The 23,194-nt window shown below is 42.5% G+C and overlaps 1 protein-coding gene across 4 annotated transcripts in view; it reads right to left on the reverse strand.

Moving 5' to 3' along the window:
* Window positions 1–23,194, reverse strand: part of OPA1 (OPA1 mitochondrial dynamin like GTPase) — a 156,951-nt gene that overhangs the window by 97,443 nt on the left and 36,314 nt on the right. For all 4 annotated transcript variants that reach the window (XM_073626362.1, XM_073626359.1, XM_073626361.1 and 1 more), the window contains 10 exons: window positions 19,429–19,542; window positions 18,823–18,903; window positions 17,142–17,216; window positions 16,979–17,050; window positions 16,792–16,891; window positions 11,949–12,079; window positions 11,785–11,857; window positions 11,107–11,179; window positions 10,856–10,971; window positions 6,504–6,568 (listed from right to left, as the gene is read on the reverse strand). In XM_073626362.1, coding sequence (XP_073482463.1) covers window positions 6,504–6,568; window positions 10,856–10,971; window positions 11,107–11,179; window positions 11,785–11,857; window positions 11,949–12,079; window positions 16,792–16,891; window positions 16,979–17,050; window positions 17,142–17,216; window positions 18,823–18,903; window positions 19,429–19,542 — 900 coding nt within the window. The remainder of the gene's footprint in view (window positions 1–6,503; window positions 6,569–10,855; window positions 10,972–11,106; window positions 11,180–11,784; window positions 11,858–11,948; window positions 12,080–16,791; window positions 16,892–16,978; window positions 17,051–17,141; window positions 17,217–18,822; window positions 18,904–19,428; window positions 19,543–23,194) is intronic.

The following is a 23,194-nucleotide window of genomic DNA, read 5'->3' on the forward strand; positions in this document are numbered from 1 at the left end:
TTAGGGCTCTTTCACACGGAGGATCCGTATGTCCGTTTTTCATCCTTCCGTTTTCGGATGAAAAACGGACATACATGTATCCCTATGAAGCGTCGGATGTCAGCGGTGACGCTCCGATCCGAAAAGTGTAACGGAGGAAAAAGAAACAAAAAAGGCGCCTCTAAGTGCAGAAGATTGGCAATTTTAATGCCCCAAAAAGGGTTAAAAACACTTACAGAATGGAAGTGGTAATCAGGCACATCATGAATAAAGCTGCATTGGAAGGGATGGCGGTCAGAGAAAGCCTTCAGATGGAATGGATGTGATCACTGAACACAGCGGTGTGGGACACAGGAAGCCGCTGTGAGACCGGCGTCATCAGCTGGAAGGGAGACGAACCCGGAAGTGATGTCATCCACAGGGCGGCTCGATAACCAGCCTGAACCGCAAACAAACAGCCTGGAAGAGGATGTGATGTCATCAGAAAGGGACGCGTTTCGGAACCTTCAATCGTTCCTTTTTCAACCTATGGCCATACTGATGACTTGAGAGGAATATATACACACCCACTAACAGTAGATTGGCCAGTGGGCGGGGGCAGCAAGGGAACATTTATTGAGTTGTAATCAGTTCGTTTTGTGCATATAAATGAAGGAAAACAAGAGGATACCTGCTACAGCATTCTAAAAAACATTATAAAAGACATTAAAAACATTAAAAAACTTTAAAAAACTTTAAAAAACGGGATAAAAAGAAGAGGAAAAATGTGATATAATGGTACGATATATAAAACAATAACCGATCATAGAGCCCGCAAGACACATGACAGAATGGGGATGGTGTGAGCAGGCAGGATGATGTCGATGTTAAGCTACAGGCCTAGAAGGAAACATACTACTATCAATAATTGATCATTAATTGATCGTTAAAATGAGGATAATAAGGGGGGGGGGGTTATTGGAAGAACCTAAAATACTATCTACAGAAGGGAAGTATCATGTTAAAGTATGGCGCTAACTTCAAAATCTTCATTTAACCCTCCGGGGGCCAGAACGCCAAGCAAAAATATCCAGTACATTTCTCTATGGCATAGGCGTCGGTAACGTTCAGCAACAGGGAGGTCTTTTGGCATTGCCTCAATAATCCATACTTTAAGACCATTCGTGGATTTGTTATGGGTGTGGAGGTAGTGTCTGGGGACACTGTGATTATCTAGTCCACCTTCAATTAAACGGCGATGTTCGCCAAACCGTTTCCGTAGTGGTCGAATAGTGCGCCCTACATAAAATAGACCACAGGGGCATGTAAGACAGTAAATGACATGGTCAGAAGAGCATGTGTGAAAACCCTTTATTGGGTATGTTTTGCCTTTAACATGAAACTCTTTTTGGCCATGTGTCACAAAGCTGCAAGTCTTGCAGAGGGGCTTACGGCACTGATACATCCCAGAAATAGCCAGAAACGTGGGCATATGATGGCCCGGAGGCAAAGGTTTGGCCCTAAGTTTGCTGGTTGCTACCTTGCTTTTGATGTTAGGTGCCTTTCTATACGCAAACTGGGGTCTATTTGGCAGGGTAGGGAGTAGATGTTCATCTTGTAATAGCAAAGACCAATGTTTTCTGATAATTTTTTCCATATGTTTATGATGGGTGTGAAACTGGGTGATAAATCTTAAATTATCTTTCTGGGTATTGGAACGTGAATGAGAGTTCTTAGTAGGCAATGTGGTCTTATATTGTTGATAAGCTGAATCAACAAGATCTACAGGGAAACCTTTTTCAAGAAACTTGGCTTTCAGAATTTCACCTTCAGTGTCGTAGTCACTCTTCAGGGTACAGTTCTTTTTGAGTCTACAGAACTGACTCTTAGGTACATTATTTAGCCACAGAGGGTGATGGCAACTTTTATAATGGAGGAATGAATTTCCAGCTGTGGGCTTGGTGAAATTTTTTGCATGGATCTCTTTGCCTGTCCAAAAGAGTTCAAGATCGAGGAAGGCTAACTTATTTTGGTCGATGACTGAGGTGAAAGTGAGGCCCATGTTATTGGTGTTGCAATATGATACAAAATCCGTAAATGTTGGTGCATTGCCATCCCAGATGATGATCACGTCATCTATATAGCGGCCATAAAAAACAATGTGAGAAAGAAATGGGTTGTTGTTCCATATATATATAAATGCTCCCAATACCCCATGGTAAGATTCGCGTACGAGGGTGCAAAGTGCGCCCCCATAGCTGTCCCTTGTAATTGCAGATAAAAATTATCCTCAAATTTAAAATAGTTATGAGTGAGACAGAAGGAAGTGGCTTCAACGATAAAGGAAGCCTGTCTAGGGTTCAGCATCGGGTCCTGACAAAGAAAAAACTGTAGGGCGTTGAGGCCTACTTCATGAGGTATGGATGTGTATAAGGATTGGACATCTAAAGATGCCCAATGATAGTTGTTATCCCAAGAGTATGGGGTTAAGGTTTCCAGTAAATGAACACCATCTCTTATGTGGGACTGGAGGGATTGGGCCAATGGCTGAAGGAATTGATCTATGTATTGCGACAGTCCGCTGCTGATGCTATCCATAGATGCCACAATCGGTCGCCCTGGTGGTGTTTTGGGGTCTTTATGCACCTTCGGTAAGTGATAGAAATAAGGAGTGTAATGTATTTCTTTAACTAGAAAAGAGGCCTCTTGCTGTGAAATGATGTTATCATTTAATGCCCTTTTTACTAGAGAGGAGGCTTCAATGGTGAATGAAGGTAAAGGATCTTTGTGAAGTCTAATATATGTGTTCGTGTCAGATAATAATCGGATAGCTTCAGAAACATAGTCAGCTCTGTTTTGTATCACTATACCTCCCCCTTTGTCAGCACTTTTTATAACCAGATCGAAATTATTGGTGAGTGTATCAAGGGCTCTTAGTTCATGGTGAGTAAGATTGGAGGTGGATTTTTTATTGTTTTTGCACAGTGCCTGTATTTCTGCATGAACGATGCGATAAAAAGCATCAATGCATGAACCTTTGGACTGGGTGGGATAGAAAACCGAAGAGGGTTTGAAGGTGGTGTTTTGGATGGGTGGAGAGGTCATAAGGTGTTGTGTATACACAACACCTTATGACCTCTCCACCTCTCCACCCTTCCAAAACACCACCTTCAAACCCTCTTCGGTTTTCTATCCCACCCAGTCCAAAGGTTCATGCATTGATGCTTTTTATCGCATCGTTCATGCAGAAATACAGGCACTGTGCAAAAACAATAAAAAATCCACCTCCAATCTTACTCACCATGAACTAAGAGCCCTTGATACACTCACCAATAATTTCGATCTGGTTATAAAAAGTGCTGACAAAGGGGGAGGTATAGTGATACAAAACAGAGCTGACTATGTTTCTGAAGCTATCCGATTATTATCTGACACGAACACATATATTAGACTTCACAAAGATCCTTTACCTTCATTCACCATTGAAGCCTCCTCTCTAGTAAAAAGGGCATTAAATGATAACATCATTTCACAGCAAGAGGCCTCTTTTCTAGTTAAAGAAATACATTTCACTCCTTATTTCTATCACTTACCGAAGGTGCATAAAGACCCCAAAACACCACCAGGGCGACCGATTGTGGCATCTATGGATAGCATCAGCAGCGGACTGTCGCAATACATAGATCAATTCCTTCAGCCATTGGCCCAATCCCTCCAGTCCCACATAAGAGATGGTGTTCATTTACTGGAAACCTTAACCCCATACTCTTGGGATAACAACTATCATTGGGCATCTTTAGATGTCCAATCCTTATACACATCCATACCTCATGAAGTAGGCCTCAACGCCCTACAGTTTTTTCTTTGTCAGGACCCGATGCTGAACCCTAGACAGGCTTCCTTTATCGTTGAAGCCACTTCCTTCTGTCTCACTCATAACTATTTTAAATTTGAGGATAATTTTTATCTGCAATTACAAGGGACAGCTATGGGGGCGCACTTTGCACCCTCGTACGCGAATCTTACCATGGGGTATTGGGAGCATTTATATATATGGAACAACAACCCATTTCTTTCTCACATTGTTTTTTATGGCCGCTATATAGATGACGTGATCATCATCTGGGATGGCAATGCACCAACATTTACGGATTTTGTATCATATTGCAACACCAATAACATGGGCCTCACTTTCACCTCAGTCATCGACCAAAATAAGTTAGCCTTCCTCGATCTTGAACTCTTTTGGACAGGCAAAGAGATCCATGCAAAAAATTTCACCAAGCCCACAGCTGGAAATTCATTCCTCCATTATAAAAGTTGCCATCACCCTCTGTGGCTAAATAATGTACCTAAGAGTCAGTTCTGTAGACTCAAAAAGAACTGTACCCTGAAGAGTGACTACGACACTGAAGGTGAAATTCTGAAAGCCAAGTTTCTTGAAAAAGGTTTCCCTGTAGATCTTGTTGATTCAGCTTATCAACAATATAAGACCACATTGCCTACTAAGAACTCTCATTCACGTTCCAATACCCAGAAAGATAATTTAAGATTTATCACCCAGTTTCACACCCATCATAAACATATGGAAAAAATTATCAGAAAACATTGGTCTTTGCTATTACAAGATGAACATCTACTCCCTACCCTGCCAAATAGACCCCAGTTTGCGTATAGAAAGGCACCTAACATCAAAAGCAAGGTAGCAACCAGCAAACTTAGGGCCAAACCTTTGCCTCCGGGCCATCATATGCCCACGTTTCTGGCTATTTCTGGGATGTATCAGTGCCGTAAGCCCCTCTGCAAGACTTGCAGCTTTGTGACACATGGCCAAAAAGAGTTTCATGTTAAAGGCAAAACATACCCAATAAAGGGTTTTCACACATGCTCTTCTGACCATGTCATTTACTGTCTTACATGCCCCTGTGGTCTATTTTATGTAGGGCGCACTATTCGACCACTACGGAAACGGTTTGGCGAACATCGCCGTTTAATTGAAGGTGGACTAGATAATCACAGTGTCCCCAGACACTACCTCCACACCCATAACAAATCCACGAATGGTCTTAAAGTATGGATTATTGAGGCAATGCCAAAAGACCTCCCTGTTGCTGAACGTTACCGACGCCTATGCCATAGAGAAATGTACTGGATATTTTTGCTTGGCGTTCTGGCCCCCGGAGGGTTAAATGAAGATTTTGAAGTTAGCGCCATACTTTAACATGATACTTCCCTTCTGTAGATAGTATTTTAGGTTCTTCCAATAACCCCCCCCCCCCTTATTATCCTCATTTTAACGATCAATTAATGATCAATTATTGATAGTAGTATGTTTCCTTCTAGGCCTGTAGCTTAACATCGACATCATCCTGCCTGCTCACACCATCCCCATTCTGTCATGTGTCTTGCGGGCTCTATGATCGGTTATTGTTTTATATATCGTACCATTATATCACATTTTTCCTCTTCTTTTTATCCCGTTTTTTAAAGTTTTTTAAAGTTTTTTAATGTTTTTAATGTCTTTTATAATGTTTTTTAGAATGCTGTAGCAGGTATCCTCTTGTTTTCCTTCATTTATATGCACAAAACGAACTGATTACAACTCAATAAATGTTCCCTTGCTGCCCCCGCCCACTGGCCAATCTACTGTTAGTGGGTGTGTATATATTCCTCTCAAGTCATCAGTATGGCCATAGGTTGAAAAAGGAACGATTGAAGGTTCCGAAACGCGTCCCTTTCTGATGACATCACATCCTCTTCCAGGCTGTTTGTTTGCGGTTCAGGCTGGTTATCGAGCCGCCCTGTGGATGACATCACTTCCGGGTTCGTCTCCCTTCCAGCTGATGACGCCGGTCTCACAGCGGCTTCCTGTGTCCCACACCGCTGTGTTCAGTGATCACATCCATTCCATCTGAAGGCTTTCTCTGACCGCCATCCCTTCCAATGCAGCTTTATTCATGATGTGCCTGATTACCACTTCCATTCTGTAAGTGTTTTTAACCCTTTTTGGGGCATTAAAATTGCCAATCTTCTGCACTTAGAGGCGCCTTTTTTGTTTCTTTGTATTATTATAGAGCCTGCTTCAGTCTTTTAAAGTCGCAGCCCTTCTGCTGAAGATCATTCCACCACCCCATTATACTTACCAACATCTCTCTTGTCATTTTGGACTGCCTAAATTTAGTAGAGACTTTTTCTGGATCATGTTAGTCCTGTGCTCCCTATATACCCTTTTTTTATTTTCCATGTAACGGAGGAAAACCCTACTTTTCCATCCGTTTTCGGATCGGATCGGGTGACGACGGACTCTACGGCCCGTCATCCTCCGATCCCCCATAGGGGAGAGGGGCGCTCTGACAGGTCCGTCGCTGCAACGTGTGCAGCAATGGACCTGTCATCTTCCTGCTCAGCGGGGATCCGCCCCATGTGAAAGAGCCCTTAATGAAAAATTCATACTTTGTGCAGATTCTACAAAGAAGACAGTTATTTTAATTAAAATAGTCTGGGTGTAGAAGAGGTGCTTGTATTGGTGGTATATTGTACTTTACCCTGTCAAGCTCACGCAGCCTGGGATAATTATTTTTCCATTCTGTTTCCAAGTTAAAACGAGTAGCTAAAAAAAAAAAAAAAAAAAAAAAAACTCACATCAACCTTATTTCACATGTTCATATATTTTTTCACTTAAAGTCATGATTGTTTAGATGCAACCTATTAATTGTGGTAATGTTGTCATGTAACTTAAGTAATGTTAGACATGGGCTAAATGTTGCTGGGGGAGCACATTGTAATGGCTTCTATCCTTAAGGCTTCTATCTCTAAGTGATGCTTTCTACAAGTGATATGCACTTCAATCTCTGCCTCACCTGATCATTCCTTCTCTGTCTCTTTACAGGTATGTGTCAGCTCAACCACATCTTCCACCGTTAAATGAAATTGGGATTTGCTTGTTGTCTCTGCGTGTGTGTCTTTGGTATGTGTCAGCTCAACCACATCTTCCACCATTAAATGAAATTGGGATTTGCTTGTTGTCTCTGCGTGTGTGTCTTTGGTATGTGGCCTTCTCTGTTGCCTTGTGTGCATAACCATGACGTTGTTATTTGTTGCTCTGGACTGTCTTACCTAAGTTTTATGTGTTGATCTTATCTTGGCCTCTGGCCTCTTGCTATTCTGACTTTAGAAGCAAAAAGTCCACTTTGATTGTTAGGCATTCTTATAGTCACTCATGATTAATTAATGAACTTCAACCCCACCCTTATAACAGTATAAATTTGAGCATCCTTAAGGGGTGAGCACATTGCTGGGGGAGCACATTGCAATGGCTTCTATCCTTAAGGCTTCTATCTCTAAGTGATTCTTTCTACAAGTGATATGCACTTCAATCTCTGCACTTCAGCGATTGCACAAAGCAAACAAATATAGCAATCTGCACTGGAAAGCAGCTAACAGACTGCAGGTGACCCTGTCTCTCTAATAGGCTCTGCTTCCACTCTGTAACATGCACTCTCTACCACTGCTTCTGACACTCCTGTCCTCTCTCCGCAAACTCTTACCTTCACCCCCCCTCTCCACCCGCCTGCTTATACATATCACCCTGCCTTCTGTCCTCTCGCTACTACTGTTCCTACCAACTCTTGCTCATTCTACATCCATATACTGATAAAACCTCCAGTACTCTGAGACATGCCCCTTCACATAAATCACATTCCCACATTACCTCCCTCACCCTCCTGCTTCTCCTAATCTCTGGTGACATATCCCCAAACCCTGGGCCACCATCATCTGTCTTTGCCCAACGCTCCCATCCCCCTACACCCTCTGGCAGGAGCCGCAACCCACAGAACTTGGTCTCTATTCCTCTTTCCAAAACCAGCCCCCCCTTTTCCTGTGCCCTGTGGAATGCACGTTCTGTCTGCAACAAACTCACCGCCCTTCACGACCTCTTTATCACAAATTCCTTTAACCTACTTGCCATTACTGAAACCTGGCTTCATGAATCAGATACTATTTCTCCTGCTTCCCTCTCCCATGGGGGCCTTCTCTGGAATCACTCCCCCAGACCAAGTGGATGGAAGGGAGGTGGAGTGGGAATCCTTCTAGCCCCATGCAGCACCTATCAGGTACTTCACCCACCTCCCTCTCTGACACTCTCCTCTTTTGAGGCACATTGCATTCGTCTATTCTCTCCCATTTCTCTAAGAATTGCTGTCATCTACCGGCCCCCTGGACCAGTATCAGCCTTTCTTGATGACTTCTCTGCCTGGCTACCCTACTTTCTCTCTTCTGAAATCCCCACAATTATTCTTGGGGACTTCAACATCCCTGTTAACACTAACACTACTATTACTTCTAAACTTCTCAGTCTAACCTCATCGCTTGACCTGAAGCAATGGATACAGGCTCCTACCCACTCCAACGGCAACACCCTTGATCTTGTCTTCTCCTATCTGTGCACTCCGTGCAACTTTTCCAACAATCCATTCCCACTCTCTGATCACCACCTTATTAGTTTTGCTCTCTCCCTGTCTTCCACCTCTTCTCCCTCCAACCGCCTAACAGTTACACGTAGAAACCTTCGCCACCTCAACCCTTCTCTTCTCTACTCTGCTACTGATCACCTCTATGACAAAATCTCACCTCTGTCCTGCCCCAACCTAGCTACTTTCATCTACAACAGCTCACTGTCTTCCTCCCTAGACAAGCTTGCCCCCCTTACTACACACAGAATTAGGCCCCGACTGCTACAACCCTGGCAAACAGATGACACCAGAAGTCTCAGAAAACGTAGCCGCGCTCTTGAGCGCCTGTGGCATAAGACTAAGACCCAGGAAGACTTCACACAATATAAATCTGCCCTCCTAAAATACTACTCCTGCCTTCACACTGCCAAACAGACCTACTTTATCACACTCATTAACACCTTCTCATCCAGTCCACGTCAACTCTTCTCTACCTTCAACACTCTACTCTGTCCTCCACTGCCTCCACCCACCAACTCACTCACTGCCCAGGAGATTGCCAATCACTTCAAAACTAAGATTGATACAATTCATGAGGAGATCACCAATGCGCAAAAACACCCCATGTCCACAGATACAATCATTACTTCCCTCATTCAACCCTGCTACTATTACTGAGGTTGCTAAACTTTTATCTAGCACTCATCTAACCACCTGCCCCCTGGATCCTGTTTCCTCGCAAATGCTACGCTCACCCTCTGACTCGATTCTACACTCTCTAACTCACATTTTCAACCTCTCCCTCTCTTGTGGCATCTTCCCAAACTCTCTAAAACATGCGCTAGTCACCCCCATACTTAAAAAGCCCTCACTGGACCCCACCAATCTCAACAACTTACGTCCCATCTCCTTCTCCTCCAAACTTCTTGAAAGACTGGTCTACAACCGACTAAGCGACCATCTGACCATGAATAAACTTCTTGATCCCCTTCAGTCCGGTTTTCGCCCTCAACACTCCACGGAAACTGTTCTCCTTAAACTCTCAAATGACCTACTAATGGCTAAAGCCAATGGACACTATTCTGTACTACTTCTCCTGGATCTCTCTGCTGCCTTTGACACAGTGGACCACCCCCTCCCTCCTCAAAAAACGCCACTCCTTTGGTCTCCGTGACTGTACTCTTCGCTGGTTCTCATCCTACCTATCCCACCGCTCCTTCAGTGTCACTTACAACTCTACTTCCTCCTCTCCTCTTCCTTTCTCCATTGGGGTCCCCCAAGGTTCTGTTCTTGGACCTCTCCTTTTCTCAATCTACACCACCTCTTTGGGTCAGTTGATTGCCTCCCACGGCTTTAAATATCATCTCTACGCTGATGACACCCAAATCTATCTCCCCACCCCCCAGCTCTCTCCATCTGTCTCCTCACACATTACCAACTTACTAGCAGACATATCAGCCTGGATGTCACATCACTTCCTCAAACTCAACCTATCCAAAACCGAGCTCATGATATTTCCTCCCTCAGGTGCCACTTCCCCTGATTTCCCTGTCAATATCAACGGCTCAGCTATCAACCCATCTCCCCACACCAAAGTCCTAGGTGTAATCCTGGACTCTGAACTAACCTTTCGACCCCACATTCTATCACTATCCAAAGCTTGCCGCCTCAATCTCCGCAACATCTCCAAGATACGCCCCTTCCTAACCAATGTAACCACAAAGCTTCTAATCCACTCCCTGGTCATCTCCCGCCTCGACTACTGCAACTCCCTCCTCATTGGTTTACCTCTAGGTAAATAGGCTATCCCCACTTCAGTCCATCATGAACGCTGCTGCCAGGCTCATCCACCTCACAAACTGCTCAGCGTCTGCTACACCCCTCTGCCAATCCCTCCATTGGCTGCCACTCAGTCACCGAATTAAATTCAAGATACTAACTATAACTTACAAAGCCATCCACAACCTGGCCCCCAGCTACATCTCTAACCTAGTCACAAAATACCAACCTAATCGTTCTCTTCGCTCCTCCCAAGACCTCCTGCTTTCAAACTCCCTTGTCACCTCATCCCACGCTCCCCTTCAGGACTTCTCCAGAGCCTCCCCCATCCTCTGGAATGCTCTACCCCAATCCGTCTGATTTTCTCCTACTTTATCCACTTTCAGACGATCCCTGAAAACTCATCTCTTCAGAGAGGCCTATCTGGCCACCACCTAACAACTGTACATTTATCTTCTCAATCAGCACATCACCCACAGTTATTACCTCTTGTATCTCTTGACCTTCCCTCTTAGATTGTAAGCTCTAAGGAGCAGGGCCCTCTGATTCCTACTGCATCAAAGTGTATTGTATTTGTACTGTCTACCCTCAAGTTGTAAAGCGCTACGTAAACTGTTGGCGCTATATAAATCCTGTATAATAATAATAATAATAATAAATGTTACCTTTAAAAGCATCAGCCTGTTGTTCTACAGATGCTCGGACCATTTTCCAAAAACAATCAGAAACAGCAAGACTTAAATTCTTGGTGGTGACCTGATGAGCCTTCAGCATCCCTTTTCTAGGAGGTAAGCAGTAACACAGAGGCCATTATTAACGCAGCAACACAATGACGTACAATATATAAAACGTATGTTCTGTCTTTGAGCTCTTCATAAATAGCATGGTTTTTCACTTTAGTCAAGACAGAACTTACTTTAAAAGACCTGATCCTTGAAAGAATTCTTCTTCATAGTCCTTGATGGAGTCAATACTTTCATTGTTGTTGCCTAATACGATTAAGATTAAAAAATGACTATGTTAATGAAAATCAATGAACTTAATATAATGTATTAAGAATAATGAATATTTTGAGTCAGCTGGATTCTGACACCTAGTTCTGGCCATACACATGGTAACTACTACCAACCAGAAAGAGTTAAATAGTTTTTTTCTTTTGTGGTTTTGCTGTTTTTATTTTTAACCATTATAAAGGGTCCAATAAAATAAATATTTCACAGTAATTATTTAACAGCAACAATTATGGCTTAAAGAATAAGTTGATCTTTGGGAATATGTTACATGTTCCACCCGATTCTCTGAGAGACTGAGCCAGCTGCTGGTCCAGGCATCTGGGTGGATCCTGACAATATGTTCGGATCTTTCCCAAGCCTGAACCAGCTGTGTGATGCCAGCCAACAGAGGGCTGCAGCCCACTGTTGGCTGAAAACAGATCACACAAGTGCAGAATGAACTGCACTCCTGTGATCCATAGGAGAAGCTTTGGCTATACTTCTCCTTTAAAATAACCTTGTTTAAAAATTAAAAATTCAATTTTGCTAAAGCCCAATTTAGAAAAGATAATAATGTACAATATTGTATGCATTGTTCTTACCTTTTCCAGTTACAACAGCAAAATACCCAAGTGCTTTCATTGGGAATAGTTTACCTTCAATGATTTGCTGAATCTGAGAGGATAACAAATAAACATATTTTATCTGTCACATAGCACGAGGTAATACAGAAACATTTTAGTAAAGATTGCAGGAATCCACTTACTCGATTAGGGCTAGCTACATTTTTCTCAGCAAGGTCTACCTTTGTCAACACAAAAATGGTACGTCTGCCTTGGGGATCCATTTGGCTTACAAGGTCAGTGACAATGCTTCTTTCTGCATCAACAGACCCATCTGTAAAACAGAAGGGAGCATAAACATTAATGGGTCAGTCTAGCTAAAACTGATAAATTTGTTTTGGGTAAATACAATTAATTTGTACATAGCTTGGAGACTCTCAAAAAAGTTCTTTGTGCTGGACTGTAGCTATTGTACTGGGGAACTGTGGGACTTTTTCACTTGGTTTACAGAGAATGTGTCGGGATGGGTTTAGTTACACTTTAATGCTATGGAACAAACATTACAGCTCAATGTGCAGAGCAATATTTTAGACATCTTCCACACAGTTGAACTGAGTGAAAAAAGTCATCTAAAACTCAATAGTAAAAATGGAGCATAAAAGTTACTTAGGTGGCAATGCTGTAAACTGAAGTTCTCAAATCATAGCAGAATCCATTGAGTATTCAGCCCACCAACTTAATTTTTCTGTGCTTTTACCTGCAATTGTTTAAGCTAGTAATGGGTCTCTTTAAGGATCTATAAATCATTGCGACCAACTAATGCTTGTGAGCGATCCACCACATGAACAATCATTTCCAATTTATCTGGTGGTGAGAACATTACAGTATTGGATCACACTGCCACCTAGAGGTGAGTTAGTATTATTTGGAAATCACTTTCAAGGTAAATTAAAGTGGGGTTCCATCCAAAAAAAAAAAAACTACATTAAAAAAAAATTTGGATATTTTTTTTTTTTTTACTTACCTTTAAATGCCTGTTGCTAGGTGGTCCCTCGTAGTCTGCCTCTTCCAGTGCCTGGGCTGGTGACATCACTTCCCCCTCGGCACAGGAAGGGCTCAGCTCTGCTCCCTCCCTCCTGTCAATCATCTGGGACCCATTACAGGTCCCAGGTGACTGAGCGGCCAATCACGGCGCTTGGCACCGCTCGCGCATGCGCAGTGGGTGCCAGGCTGTGAAGCCACAGCCCGGCGCCCACAGTTGCAATGCCGGCGCCGCTGAATGGAGGGGGTGACGAGCGGGGCTTCGATCCCCCGCATCGCTGGACCCAGGGACAGGTAAGTGTCCAATTAAAAGTCAGCAGCTGCAGTATTTGTAGCTGCTGACTTTTAATTTTTTTTTTTTTTTTACTGGACGCCCTGGTGCTGAACTCTAGGAAGCGCATGAAAGTATCTTCCCAACACCCACCTCATCTGCAGGGCATGGAGTGAAGGGCATATTTAAATTATTAATTTCCTAGATTGATGTGACTACTGTCACATGTACAGATTTTAATAAAGGAACTAGCACACACAGACACTACCACTTTGCCCCGAATGGTCAAAGTGATTGTTTCTCTTTAATTATAAATGTTATATCAAAATAGGACAGTAGTACTCCATGAAAGCATCTGCAAACCCCTAATAATTTTACAACAATTAACTAGAAAATTAACACAATACATTACAGCGGATATACATGGCAGCTACCATATTTTTATCCTCAAAAGTTCATAGGCAGTGAGCAGGGGCAGAGCCAGACACAATGCCATTATTATAGCTTAAAACTGCCCCAATCATGCCTATCCAGAGCACGATCCGCGCTGACAAGTGGCTTTTTGCCGATTAGGCAGAACTATGCAAACAGAGTTGGTCTTCCATTCTTTGGATGTAAAAGGACATCTCTGGATTCACTTTAAATGTGTGAGCTCCTGCTATGTGGAGAGCTACACACAAAAACAAGAGATGGAACTGCTGCTGCATGTGGTTCTCAGGACAGCCTCTCAATCTCATCTCCAAGATTTAAAAGTGGTTGTGTAACCCTAAAAAAAAGAAAAAGTGAGATCCTGTTCCCTTAGAGCAGATTAAACAGCACAGTGTGTGTGCGGTCTTAATCTGCCCCTTTCTAAACTGCAAAAAACCTGGTTGATCCTACCTGTTCCTGTGTCCTGACCACGGTATTCATGGCTGCTGATCCCTGAATACCGTGGTCAGGTTACAGGCCTCCGTCATCCCGCTGCTCTCCTCTTTCCCTGCCTGCCGGTCAGCTCCTATGCATTTCTCTTCCCCTCTCTGCCCCCACCCCCTCCTCCTGCCACTATTAGTAGCTGGCAGTAAAAGTAAAGAACAAATACAGCCAGCTCCTCTGTTATAGTACTCTCTCCTACACTGTGTAAATGTATTTCTAAAACAAAGCCTGCAAATACCTTATCTTTGATCTCTTCTGGTCGGTCACGTGACCTCCCTGGCTGACGTCAGAGGGGGATCTCTGCCCCTTCCTCTGTAGCCTGTAGAGCAGAGGAATAGAGCAGCCAGAAGTCACGTGACCGGCCATAAAAGATCTAAGGTAAGGTATTTACAGGCATAGTTTAAAAAAAAAAAAAAAACAATTACACAGTGTAGGAGAAATTAATAGAACAGAGGAGCTGGCTATAATTGTTCTTTACTTTTACAACCACTTAAAGGTTAAAAGCAGGAGCACACACTCATGCCAGGGATTCAACAGTTCGGAAGTGTAGGATATTTTCTTTGTGCAGACCATCAAAGATAAAAAGGCAGGGAATGCTTTAATTATGTATTACTGCTGCAAATGTTTTAATTGAAAAGTAAAGCCTGGTGACAGGGTCTCTCTAATGTTGTCAGATGTACTGTCTAAACACTTACTTCTAGGAAACAATAGATCTTTGTAAGTGCTAAACACGCCTCAGACAGCATCTTAAGTATGTTCTGCACGAAGGCTGGCCAAAGATCATTCGCTTTTTTTTTTTCTCTGATCAGTGGGCTAATCGAAAAAAAAACAAAAAACAAATACCCCCATCCACACAAGTGAGGTGGATGGAGGAATCATCCTCACTGTGATATTGTGTTCTGACAGTGGGGACCCAAAAACACGGATTATCTGATTGGCGCAGCCCCTTACCGAATTAAAGTTTTCTAACATTCCTGTTCAACCAAAGTCAATGGTTAGACTGTCTTCTGTCAATTAGGAACAGCCTCAGGTGGGTTAAAATTCAGCCTGTCCCTGCTGAACCAGACGAATTTCAGCCTACAGCCAGCTTAACCGCTTGCCGACCAGCGCATGACGATATACGTCGACACAATGGGCGTACAGGTACGTCCCCTTTTAAGTCATGGCATTGTGGGCGCCCGCCGCGAGCTCCGTGAGAGTGACCGCGGGTCCCGCTAACTCGATGTCCACTCGGAGTCCCGCAATCGTCTCGCGGAGACGAAGAATGGGGAAATGTTGATGTAAACAAGCATTTCCCCATTGTACCTAGTCACAGGACACTGATCACAGCTCCCTGTAATCAGGAGCGGTGATCAGTGTCATGTCACACGTAGCCCATCCCCCCCACAGTTAGAACACATCCCCAGGACACACTTAACCCCTTCAGCGCCCCCTACTGGTTAACCCCTTCACTGCCAGTGTCATTTACACAGTAATCAATGCATTTTTATAGCACTGATCGCTGTATAAATGACAATGGTTCCAAAATGGCGTCAAAAATGTCCTATGTGTCCGCCATAATGTCGCAGTCACGATAAAAATCACTGATCGCCGACATTACTAGTAAAAAAAGTATTATTAAAAATGCCAAAAAAATCCCCTATTTTGAAGACGCTATAACTTTTGTGCAAATCAAACACTTATTGCGATTTTATTTATCAAAAATATGTAGAAGAATACATATTGGCCTAAATTGTGGAAAAAAAATCATTTAATATATTTTTTGGGGATATTTATTATAGCAAAAAGTAAAAAAATATTGTTTTGTTTTTTTTCAAAATCGTCGCTCTTTTTTTTTGTTTATAGCGCAAAAAATAAAAACCGCAGAGGTGATCAAATGCCACCAAAAGAAAGCTCTATTTGTGGGAAAAAAAGGACATCAATTTTGTTTGGGAGCCATGTCGCACGACCGGGCAATTGTCAGTTAAAGCGACGCAGTGCCGAATCGCAAAAAGTGCTCTGGTCTTTGGGCAGCCAAATGGTCCGGGGCTGAAGTGGTTAAGAAAAGTGACAGTCAGCAATGACATTAACTTTATCAGGAACTTGTAGTGTCTCTTTAAAGCGGGGTTCCACTATCTCGGATAAATTTTTTTTTGGGCAAAATGACAAAGATTAGGATCATTAATATAGAACTCACTTGTTCCGTTTTTGAGGTTCAGTGCTGCCCGTTTTCTCCTAATAAAGAAAGTTATAAATTCTGCTCGAGACGGTTGTCATCTTGCCTGTGGGCATGTGAAGCCCACAGGCATCCTCTTCCGGGATACGGTGCTGCTGATCCACCAGCATGCACCGCCCGTTCTATTTCCGATCTCGCGCATGCGCAGTACACTGACATCAGAGCGCCGTCAACAGCTCCGGTTGCCATCACAACGAGCGGCGTCGTAGGAAGTCCCGCCCCGTTGTGATGGCAACGCTGATAATGACGTCACTTGCAGGATAGAAATCTCGAGATAACTCACGCCAGGCCGCCGCACTGACTCCTGGGAACAATGACACAAGCTCCCAGGAGCCAGTGCGGCTAATAGGAAGTGACGATTTAGCCGCAGTAAACACGCCCATAACCGCAGGATGGACTTCCTGGAAGATACTAACAGCAACAAAGGTACAGTAGAAAAAAAAAAAAAGTGCCGTTTTGTCATTAGGACATTGCGGTAATGCTCTTCATCTATTGTTTTAAAAACGGGTGGAGATCCGCTTTAAAGGAAGCATCTGAAGTATGTGACTAAATTCCAGGTGCTGTAAAAATGTTCTTACCTTTTGGAAAATAAAACTAAAATGGTTACCTTGTATACAGAGGATAATAGCATTAGGGTTCTGCATATATGCTTTACTGATGCTGAAGATGGTTTCTTTGGTATCTGGAGCCATTCCAGAGGTAACAGTCTGTTGAAGAAAAAAAAGGTAAAATGTAAATGTACAACATTCAATGTGTGCAGGACATGTGGAACATAACATGTCTATGTTACCTACGCTAATAACTCCTGGGAGATCCACAAGCACCATTCTCTGGATTCCAGGACCTTTTACGCTTAGAGAAATGGTCTGTGGAAAACAGAACGTCGGGAATTAAAGATCTATAGAGAATGGAAAGGTTTATTTTCTTATACTACAATACACACATTACTATAATTACCTCAGGGCTTACAGTCTGTCCATTCTTAACACTCTTTCTCATTCGTACTTCTATTTCATCCCTCAAAGCTGCAAGCTGCCAGCAGAAAGAACCCAATATGTCAGGACACAATACACATACAATGGGTAACAGTGTTTTATCAGAGTTTTCTTGCACACAGATAAAAGTTACAATAGGAGTAATTCATTGGATTTAAGCCTCATACACACTAGTAGTTTTTGGTTTTTAAAAAATCAACCTAGCAGGGCTGAAAAAAAACAAAAAAAAAAAAACCCACAAAACTGACAGATCAGGAGGCGCCACTGTTCTAACTATCTGATGTTAGTACAGCGATCTCCACTGCTGTTGTATTGTGTTCTAACAGGGGGACGACCCCCCTGTCAGAACACTTCAATCAGCACTCTCAGCCATTGGCTGAAAGCGTTGATCGGGAGCCGATCGGCAGACCTATTTCAGTCATGTCCCTTCACCAGAAGCTAGCCAAATGGCCAGCTTCTGTTGGACCGACTGCAGTACACATGGGCCAAATGTCGACCGGTTTCTATTGAACCCGGCCAATGCCGCTCAACATTCAGCCCATGTGTACTAGGCTTTACATTGCCGGTAAGAACCAAGGCATTGAGCTTAATTTTCTGGTTCCCAATGTGGACGGCTATCATTTGGGCTTTTTAGCCAAGGCCTTGAATGGCATACCTGAATATTTTCTTTCAGTACCTGGACAAAGCTAAGACTTTGGTTGGAGCTCTCAGTGGAGTAGAGGGCGAATTGAAATAGCTGTGAAGGCTGAGAAAACCTGAGTCCTTACTAAATAGCAAACATAGTTTGACCCCAAATATAACCTATACAAGCGTAGGAGTTCAGAGGCAGGGGTGCTTAGAGGCAAAGAAAAACAAAAGCCCACTGTCAGGAGCAGATGCGTTTTGGCCGAAAAAAACGCTTGATGTAAACTCATGCTAATACTAACAGCGTTTGGTGCTTGTGCATAAATTAATTTCAATGGTCAGAATAAATTATTTTTCTAGCCATTGAAATTAACGCCCAAGCGCTTTATACCTCTAAACACATTAAACGCATTTACAAGCATCAAGCATTTTTTCTGCCAAAACACCGCTACCATTGTGCAAGGTGTGTAGGAGAGCTGGACGAATGGCCTGTGTGCGTGAGGTCTTAATTCCACTAAAGTATTTAATGGAAAGCTTTAAAAAAAACAAAAAAAAAAAAAACAAAAAAAAACTATTTTTCGTTCAGCCCACTGGATTGAAAAAAAAAAAAAACTTCTAGTGTGTACCCAGCCTTACATTGTGTACTTCAATGTATAGTTATATACCAGCATAACCATCTCACAATGTAATAAGCACAGGTATTCCGGTCCAGGAAAAGGTGAATTATACTGTCCAACAGAAATACTATTGGTTATAAAACATGAGAAATTTATAATATTAATATATATTAATATATATATATACATACACACACACACATACAGTATATACGCCATCACTGTTTTATATTGTGCAAATATGCAAATGTGTGTTGAAATAAAGGCTCTTTTTCCTCCTAATCTCTGATGGATAACACACAAAAATCATCAGTTTTATGGTTAGACAGTATAACCCGTGTTACCATTTGGCGTTAATGAAAATGTACTATGCAGTGCACTCCTCTCTTAATAGATACTTACATCGGATTCCTTTGTGAGATCAAACTCCCGGGAGCTGTCCTTAAACATAGCAACATGGTGAGGACCCTCACTTAGAGTAACCTGAAACAATACAATAGACATTTCAGACTTTGTTATCACAAGTCAATATTAAACTCTTAATATGACCATACATAGATCAAAATGTGGCTGTTCAGCTTCTTTACACTGTTTTTTATTATGACTCTATGATAAATTCCCTATGTACATCTTTACATCAATACATATTCTGGCAATAAACTTTAGAAAAAACAAAAAAACAAAAAAAAAAACAAAACAGAAGAATGGAACATTTATGAAACACACTAAAAGAACCCTGGAAGACAAGGAGCTAAGCAATACTATTACCGCAGGTGTACAAACAGGACTAAAATCACATGGACTGTATGGGGAGAAACAAGTGCAGCAAAGATGAGATGGAATAATCCAGTACATCTGCAATGATTCTTTGCATATCACACAGCATATCATACAGTGCAAGAGATGATTTAACTCTGTTCAGACAGCATGGTCTGAAAGGAGGTGGGTTTTAATCTATGTAACTCAAACTATAGGGATCCTGGGACATTTTTTAACTATAAAATGTACCTTTACTGGAGAGCGGGTCATCATTTCTCCTGATCCTCTAGGAAAGATACGCGCTTGTGCTATCATTTCCAGGACACTCGTTTTTCCTGCACTCTGGTCTCCAACTACAATTACCTTTAAAACAAAACAATCCGTTTAGGCATTTTAGGTTGCATCCAATTTGGTCTAACCAGATTTTATTCAGAAATAAAAAAACATGAGAATACAGTATGACACAATTGAATCAAATCTGGTTAGAGAACAGAATCCAATATATTCATTTTAAAAATTAGTTTAGACTCTTCCTCAACAGTTGTACAAGAATTACAAGCGTACGAAAATCATGTGTGTGTATCTGTTCAAGATACAAAGTTAGGAAACAAGTGGAAAAATAAAAAGTTAAATGTATAAACTGACAGTCAAGTGAGTTAATAAACATATTTGTTGGTTGGTCAAAAGTACACATTAAGGCAAGCATATATCAGGCTTTAGGTGTCACAATTGATAGGCCAGGGTGTTTTTGCTCAAAATTCAGTGGGGATTTACACCATAGGTCCCAAACTGTATGAAATTTGAGAAGACTATTTCTCCACCCATAAATACTTCTCAAATAGAATGATCTAAATTGATTGTTTCCACTGGGACACACTGGGGGAAATGGTTTCATCTAGCAAAAGGCAATGGCTTTATGGGCTATGAACAATGCTTTCTCCAGGAAAATTATGTTGTAATGTGGCCAACGTTCTTCATCTAATAAATCAAATGAGCAATATACAGGTCTGCAAAAGATAGGGAAGTGCATATTAGGTTAGCCAGTAAATAATTAAATTGCTTCAAAAAGTCAGTTTAAACGTGGCAATCCCATTTTGTGTAATCAGACAGGAGATAAGTAGGTTGGATGTATAACACACAACCAAATCAACCAGTTACTGATCACTGATGATACATAAAATGCAGAAGGAAAATATGCCATTCGAGTTTTCTGAGGTCTTAGAAGGCATATGAAGTTGCCATTTGCCTCGAAAGCCATGTTCACACCAAAGCAACATGGAGCGGGTCTGCAGCACTGCAATTTTTTTTTGTGTGTTTTTGGAACGGTACCATTTATTTTGAATGGGCCTCCCTCCACTTCAAAAATGCACCAAAGCAGCTCATGCACCAAATTTGGCAATTTTGCTGCATTTTGTGTGTTTTGTCGCAGGACAATCGTGGCAAAATTCCACCACGTTTGGGGTGCCATTAATAAAAAAATTTGATTCCAAAAAACTCAGTTGTGAACGAGGCCTAACTGCAAAGGGAGATTTGCCCACTCTGGTATGTGGCAAATTTGAGAACAAGCAGAGAAAAATTTTAGTGGAAGTAGATGGTGAATTAATAGAAGTATCTAAAATGATGGAGAAGGTAAACTAGGCTAAACTCCTTTCCGGTGCAAAAACTGGATTTTTTTTTCTAATTGTAAAATCCTATTCTCGGAGTTTATTGAAGGACACATTCTGGCAAGATACTTGAAGGTAGCGTTATAGCACCACTTTCGGGAGTAGGACAATAGGCAGAAAAAAAAAGAAAAAAAGAAAAAACAAACAAAGCACTGCCAACAGGCAGCCTTTACTACTGGCAAATTCTTACATCTGATATAGGAAGCTCAGTTTGTTACAATGCAGTACAGAAATATCAGAGGTGTGGAAGCAGTGTCCTTCAATGAACTCAGAGAAAGAAATTTTACAGCGAGTAGAAAAAAAAGTTTGTTCTTTTCTTACATTCATTGAAGGACTGGCAAGGATCTTAACTATAAAGACGTCCCAAAGCAGTGACCATTAATGGGTGGGAAGAGCCAGAAGCAAATCACGCAACCCACAAAAGGAACCCCCATGAGGGAACAAGAAACCTCAAACTGCTACTTGCAAAATTTTGCAACCAAAGCATGCATGTGAATATGCCAAACATTCAACCTTGCAAAACTTGGTAAAGGTATGGACAGACCACCAGGTAGCAGCTTTGCTAATCTGAAACAAAGACGCCCGATTCCAAAAAGTCCAAGATGCACTAAGTGCCGTAGTGCAGAATGCCATGACAGGAAAAGAAGGTGCATGGCACCTAATGGCATAGGTTTAAAGAACAGTCTGCCTACTCCATTGGGAAATAGTAGCTGAGGAAACCGTCAAACCTTTACGCAGACCATCTGTAACCACAAACAGGGAGTCTCTCTTGTAGGAGGAGGCAGACATTTACACATGTACAGTCCAAACCACATCCAAAGACCGAAGCGCAGGCTTGGACAGAGATGGAAGGACCATGTCATCATTCAAATTAAAAACAGACACCACCTTCACCAGAAAAGATGGGCACAGACAAAGAACTACCTTGCCCTTGTGCAAGACCAAGTAAGTGGATTTACAGGACAGAGCAGCCAGCTCTATCACACAGCACACCGAAATGATAGCCACCAAAAAGACAACCTTTTGGGAAAGAATCACAAAAGCAAAAAGGAAGATCTCAAGTATTTTCAAAGGGAGGCTTCTGTAGGACTGACAGAACCAAAGTTTAAAGTCCGAAAGTTGCAACAGAGAATGCACCTTAAGTTAACAAATAAGAAATCTGACCTTTTGAAGTCCCTGCTGATCTCAAGAGAAGCCAAAAGGCTTCTTCTAACGTCTAGTAAACTAAAACTTCCTTCCTCATCAACCTCTGAGGGGGAATAAAACGCTGGCAGAATAATATCCTGCGTTCTATGAAATGAAGAGGAAACTTTGGGGAGAAAACCTGGGTCTGTTTAAAGCACAGCCCTATCCTCCAAAATTAACAAAAACGGTTGTTGCATTGAGAGAGCCTGCAATTCACTCACCCTTCTAACGGAGGTGATTGCTACCAAAAACACTGTCTTGAAGGCTATCAAATTCACCACTGATTGCTCCAGAGGTTCAAAGGGACTGCCCCTAAGCGCCCTTAGGACTAAGGACAGATCACAGGCAGGACAGGCCTGCACCTTTACTGGCCTGGAGGGCCTTGAAATTTTTTTTTTTTTTATAAATCGATCTTGCTGTAGGGAGACCTGCAGAAAGGCGCCGGCCTGCACCTTTAGCGTGCTAATAGAGAGGCCCAATTCTACTCTCGCGGTGCCCGGTTGTACCTGTCCCTGTTCTCTTAACCAGAAATTGAACCTCTTCCAAATCTTAGCATAAATTGCCCTAGTCACTGGTTTGCAGCAGTCTAGGAGGGTCTTTATCACTCTCTCGGAGAACCCCTGAGACCTTAACAGCTGTTCCTCAGATATCATGCTGCTAGTCTGAGGGTTTCTACCTGAGGGTCCCTGCGTGACCAGATCCTTCCTCACCAAGAGAAGGATTGGGAGATATATATGGTGAGCGATCAGAATAAGGTCTGTCTTCTTGCTCAGGAATTTCTGTAGAACTGCAGAGACTAGTCTTACTGGAGGAAAGGCATAGCAAAAGCTGAACTCCCATGCATTGGCAAAGGCATCTATTCCCTTGGCTCGATCCTGTGGATGTAGGGAGAAGAACTGGGTCACCTTCCTGTTGCTCCCTGAGGCAAAGAGGTCCACCTCCGGTCGGCCCCAAGACCACTTAGTGTCCTCGAACACCTCCAGGTTGAGTGACCACTCATCCAGTCGCACCTGCTGGCGGCTCAGAAAATCTGCTAGAGAGTTCTGGGTCCCTTTTAAGTGAATGTCAGCCAACAAAGCCAGGTTTAGTTCGGCCCAGCCGAAAATCTTACCTGCTATCAGTTGCAAGGAAGGGCTCCTGGTCCTGCCCTGTTTGTTTATATATGC

Source organism: Aquarana catesbeiana, linkage group LG04 (genome assembly GCF_042186555.1).
Source record: "Aquarana catesbeiana isolate 2022-GZ linkage group LG04, ASM4218655v1, whole genome shotgun sequence".
Lineage (NCBI taxonomy): Eukaryota > Metazoa > Chordata > Amphibia > Anura > Ranidae > Aquarana > Aquarana catesbeiana.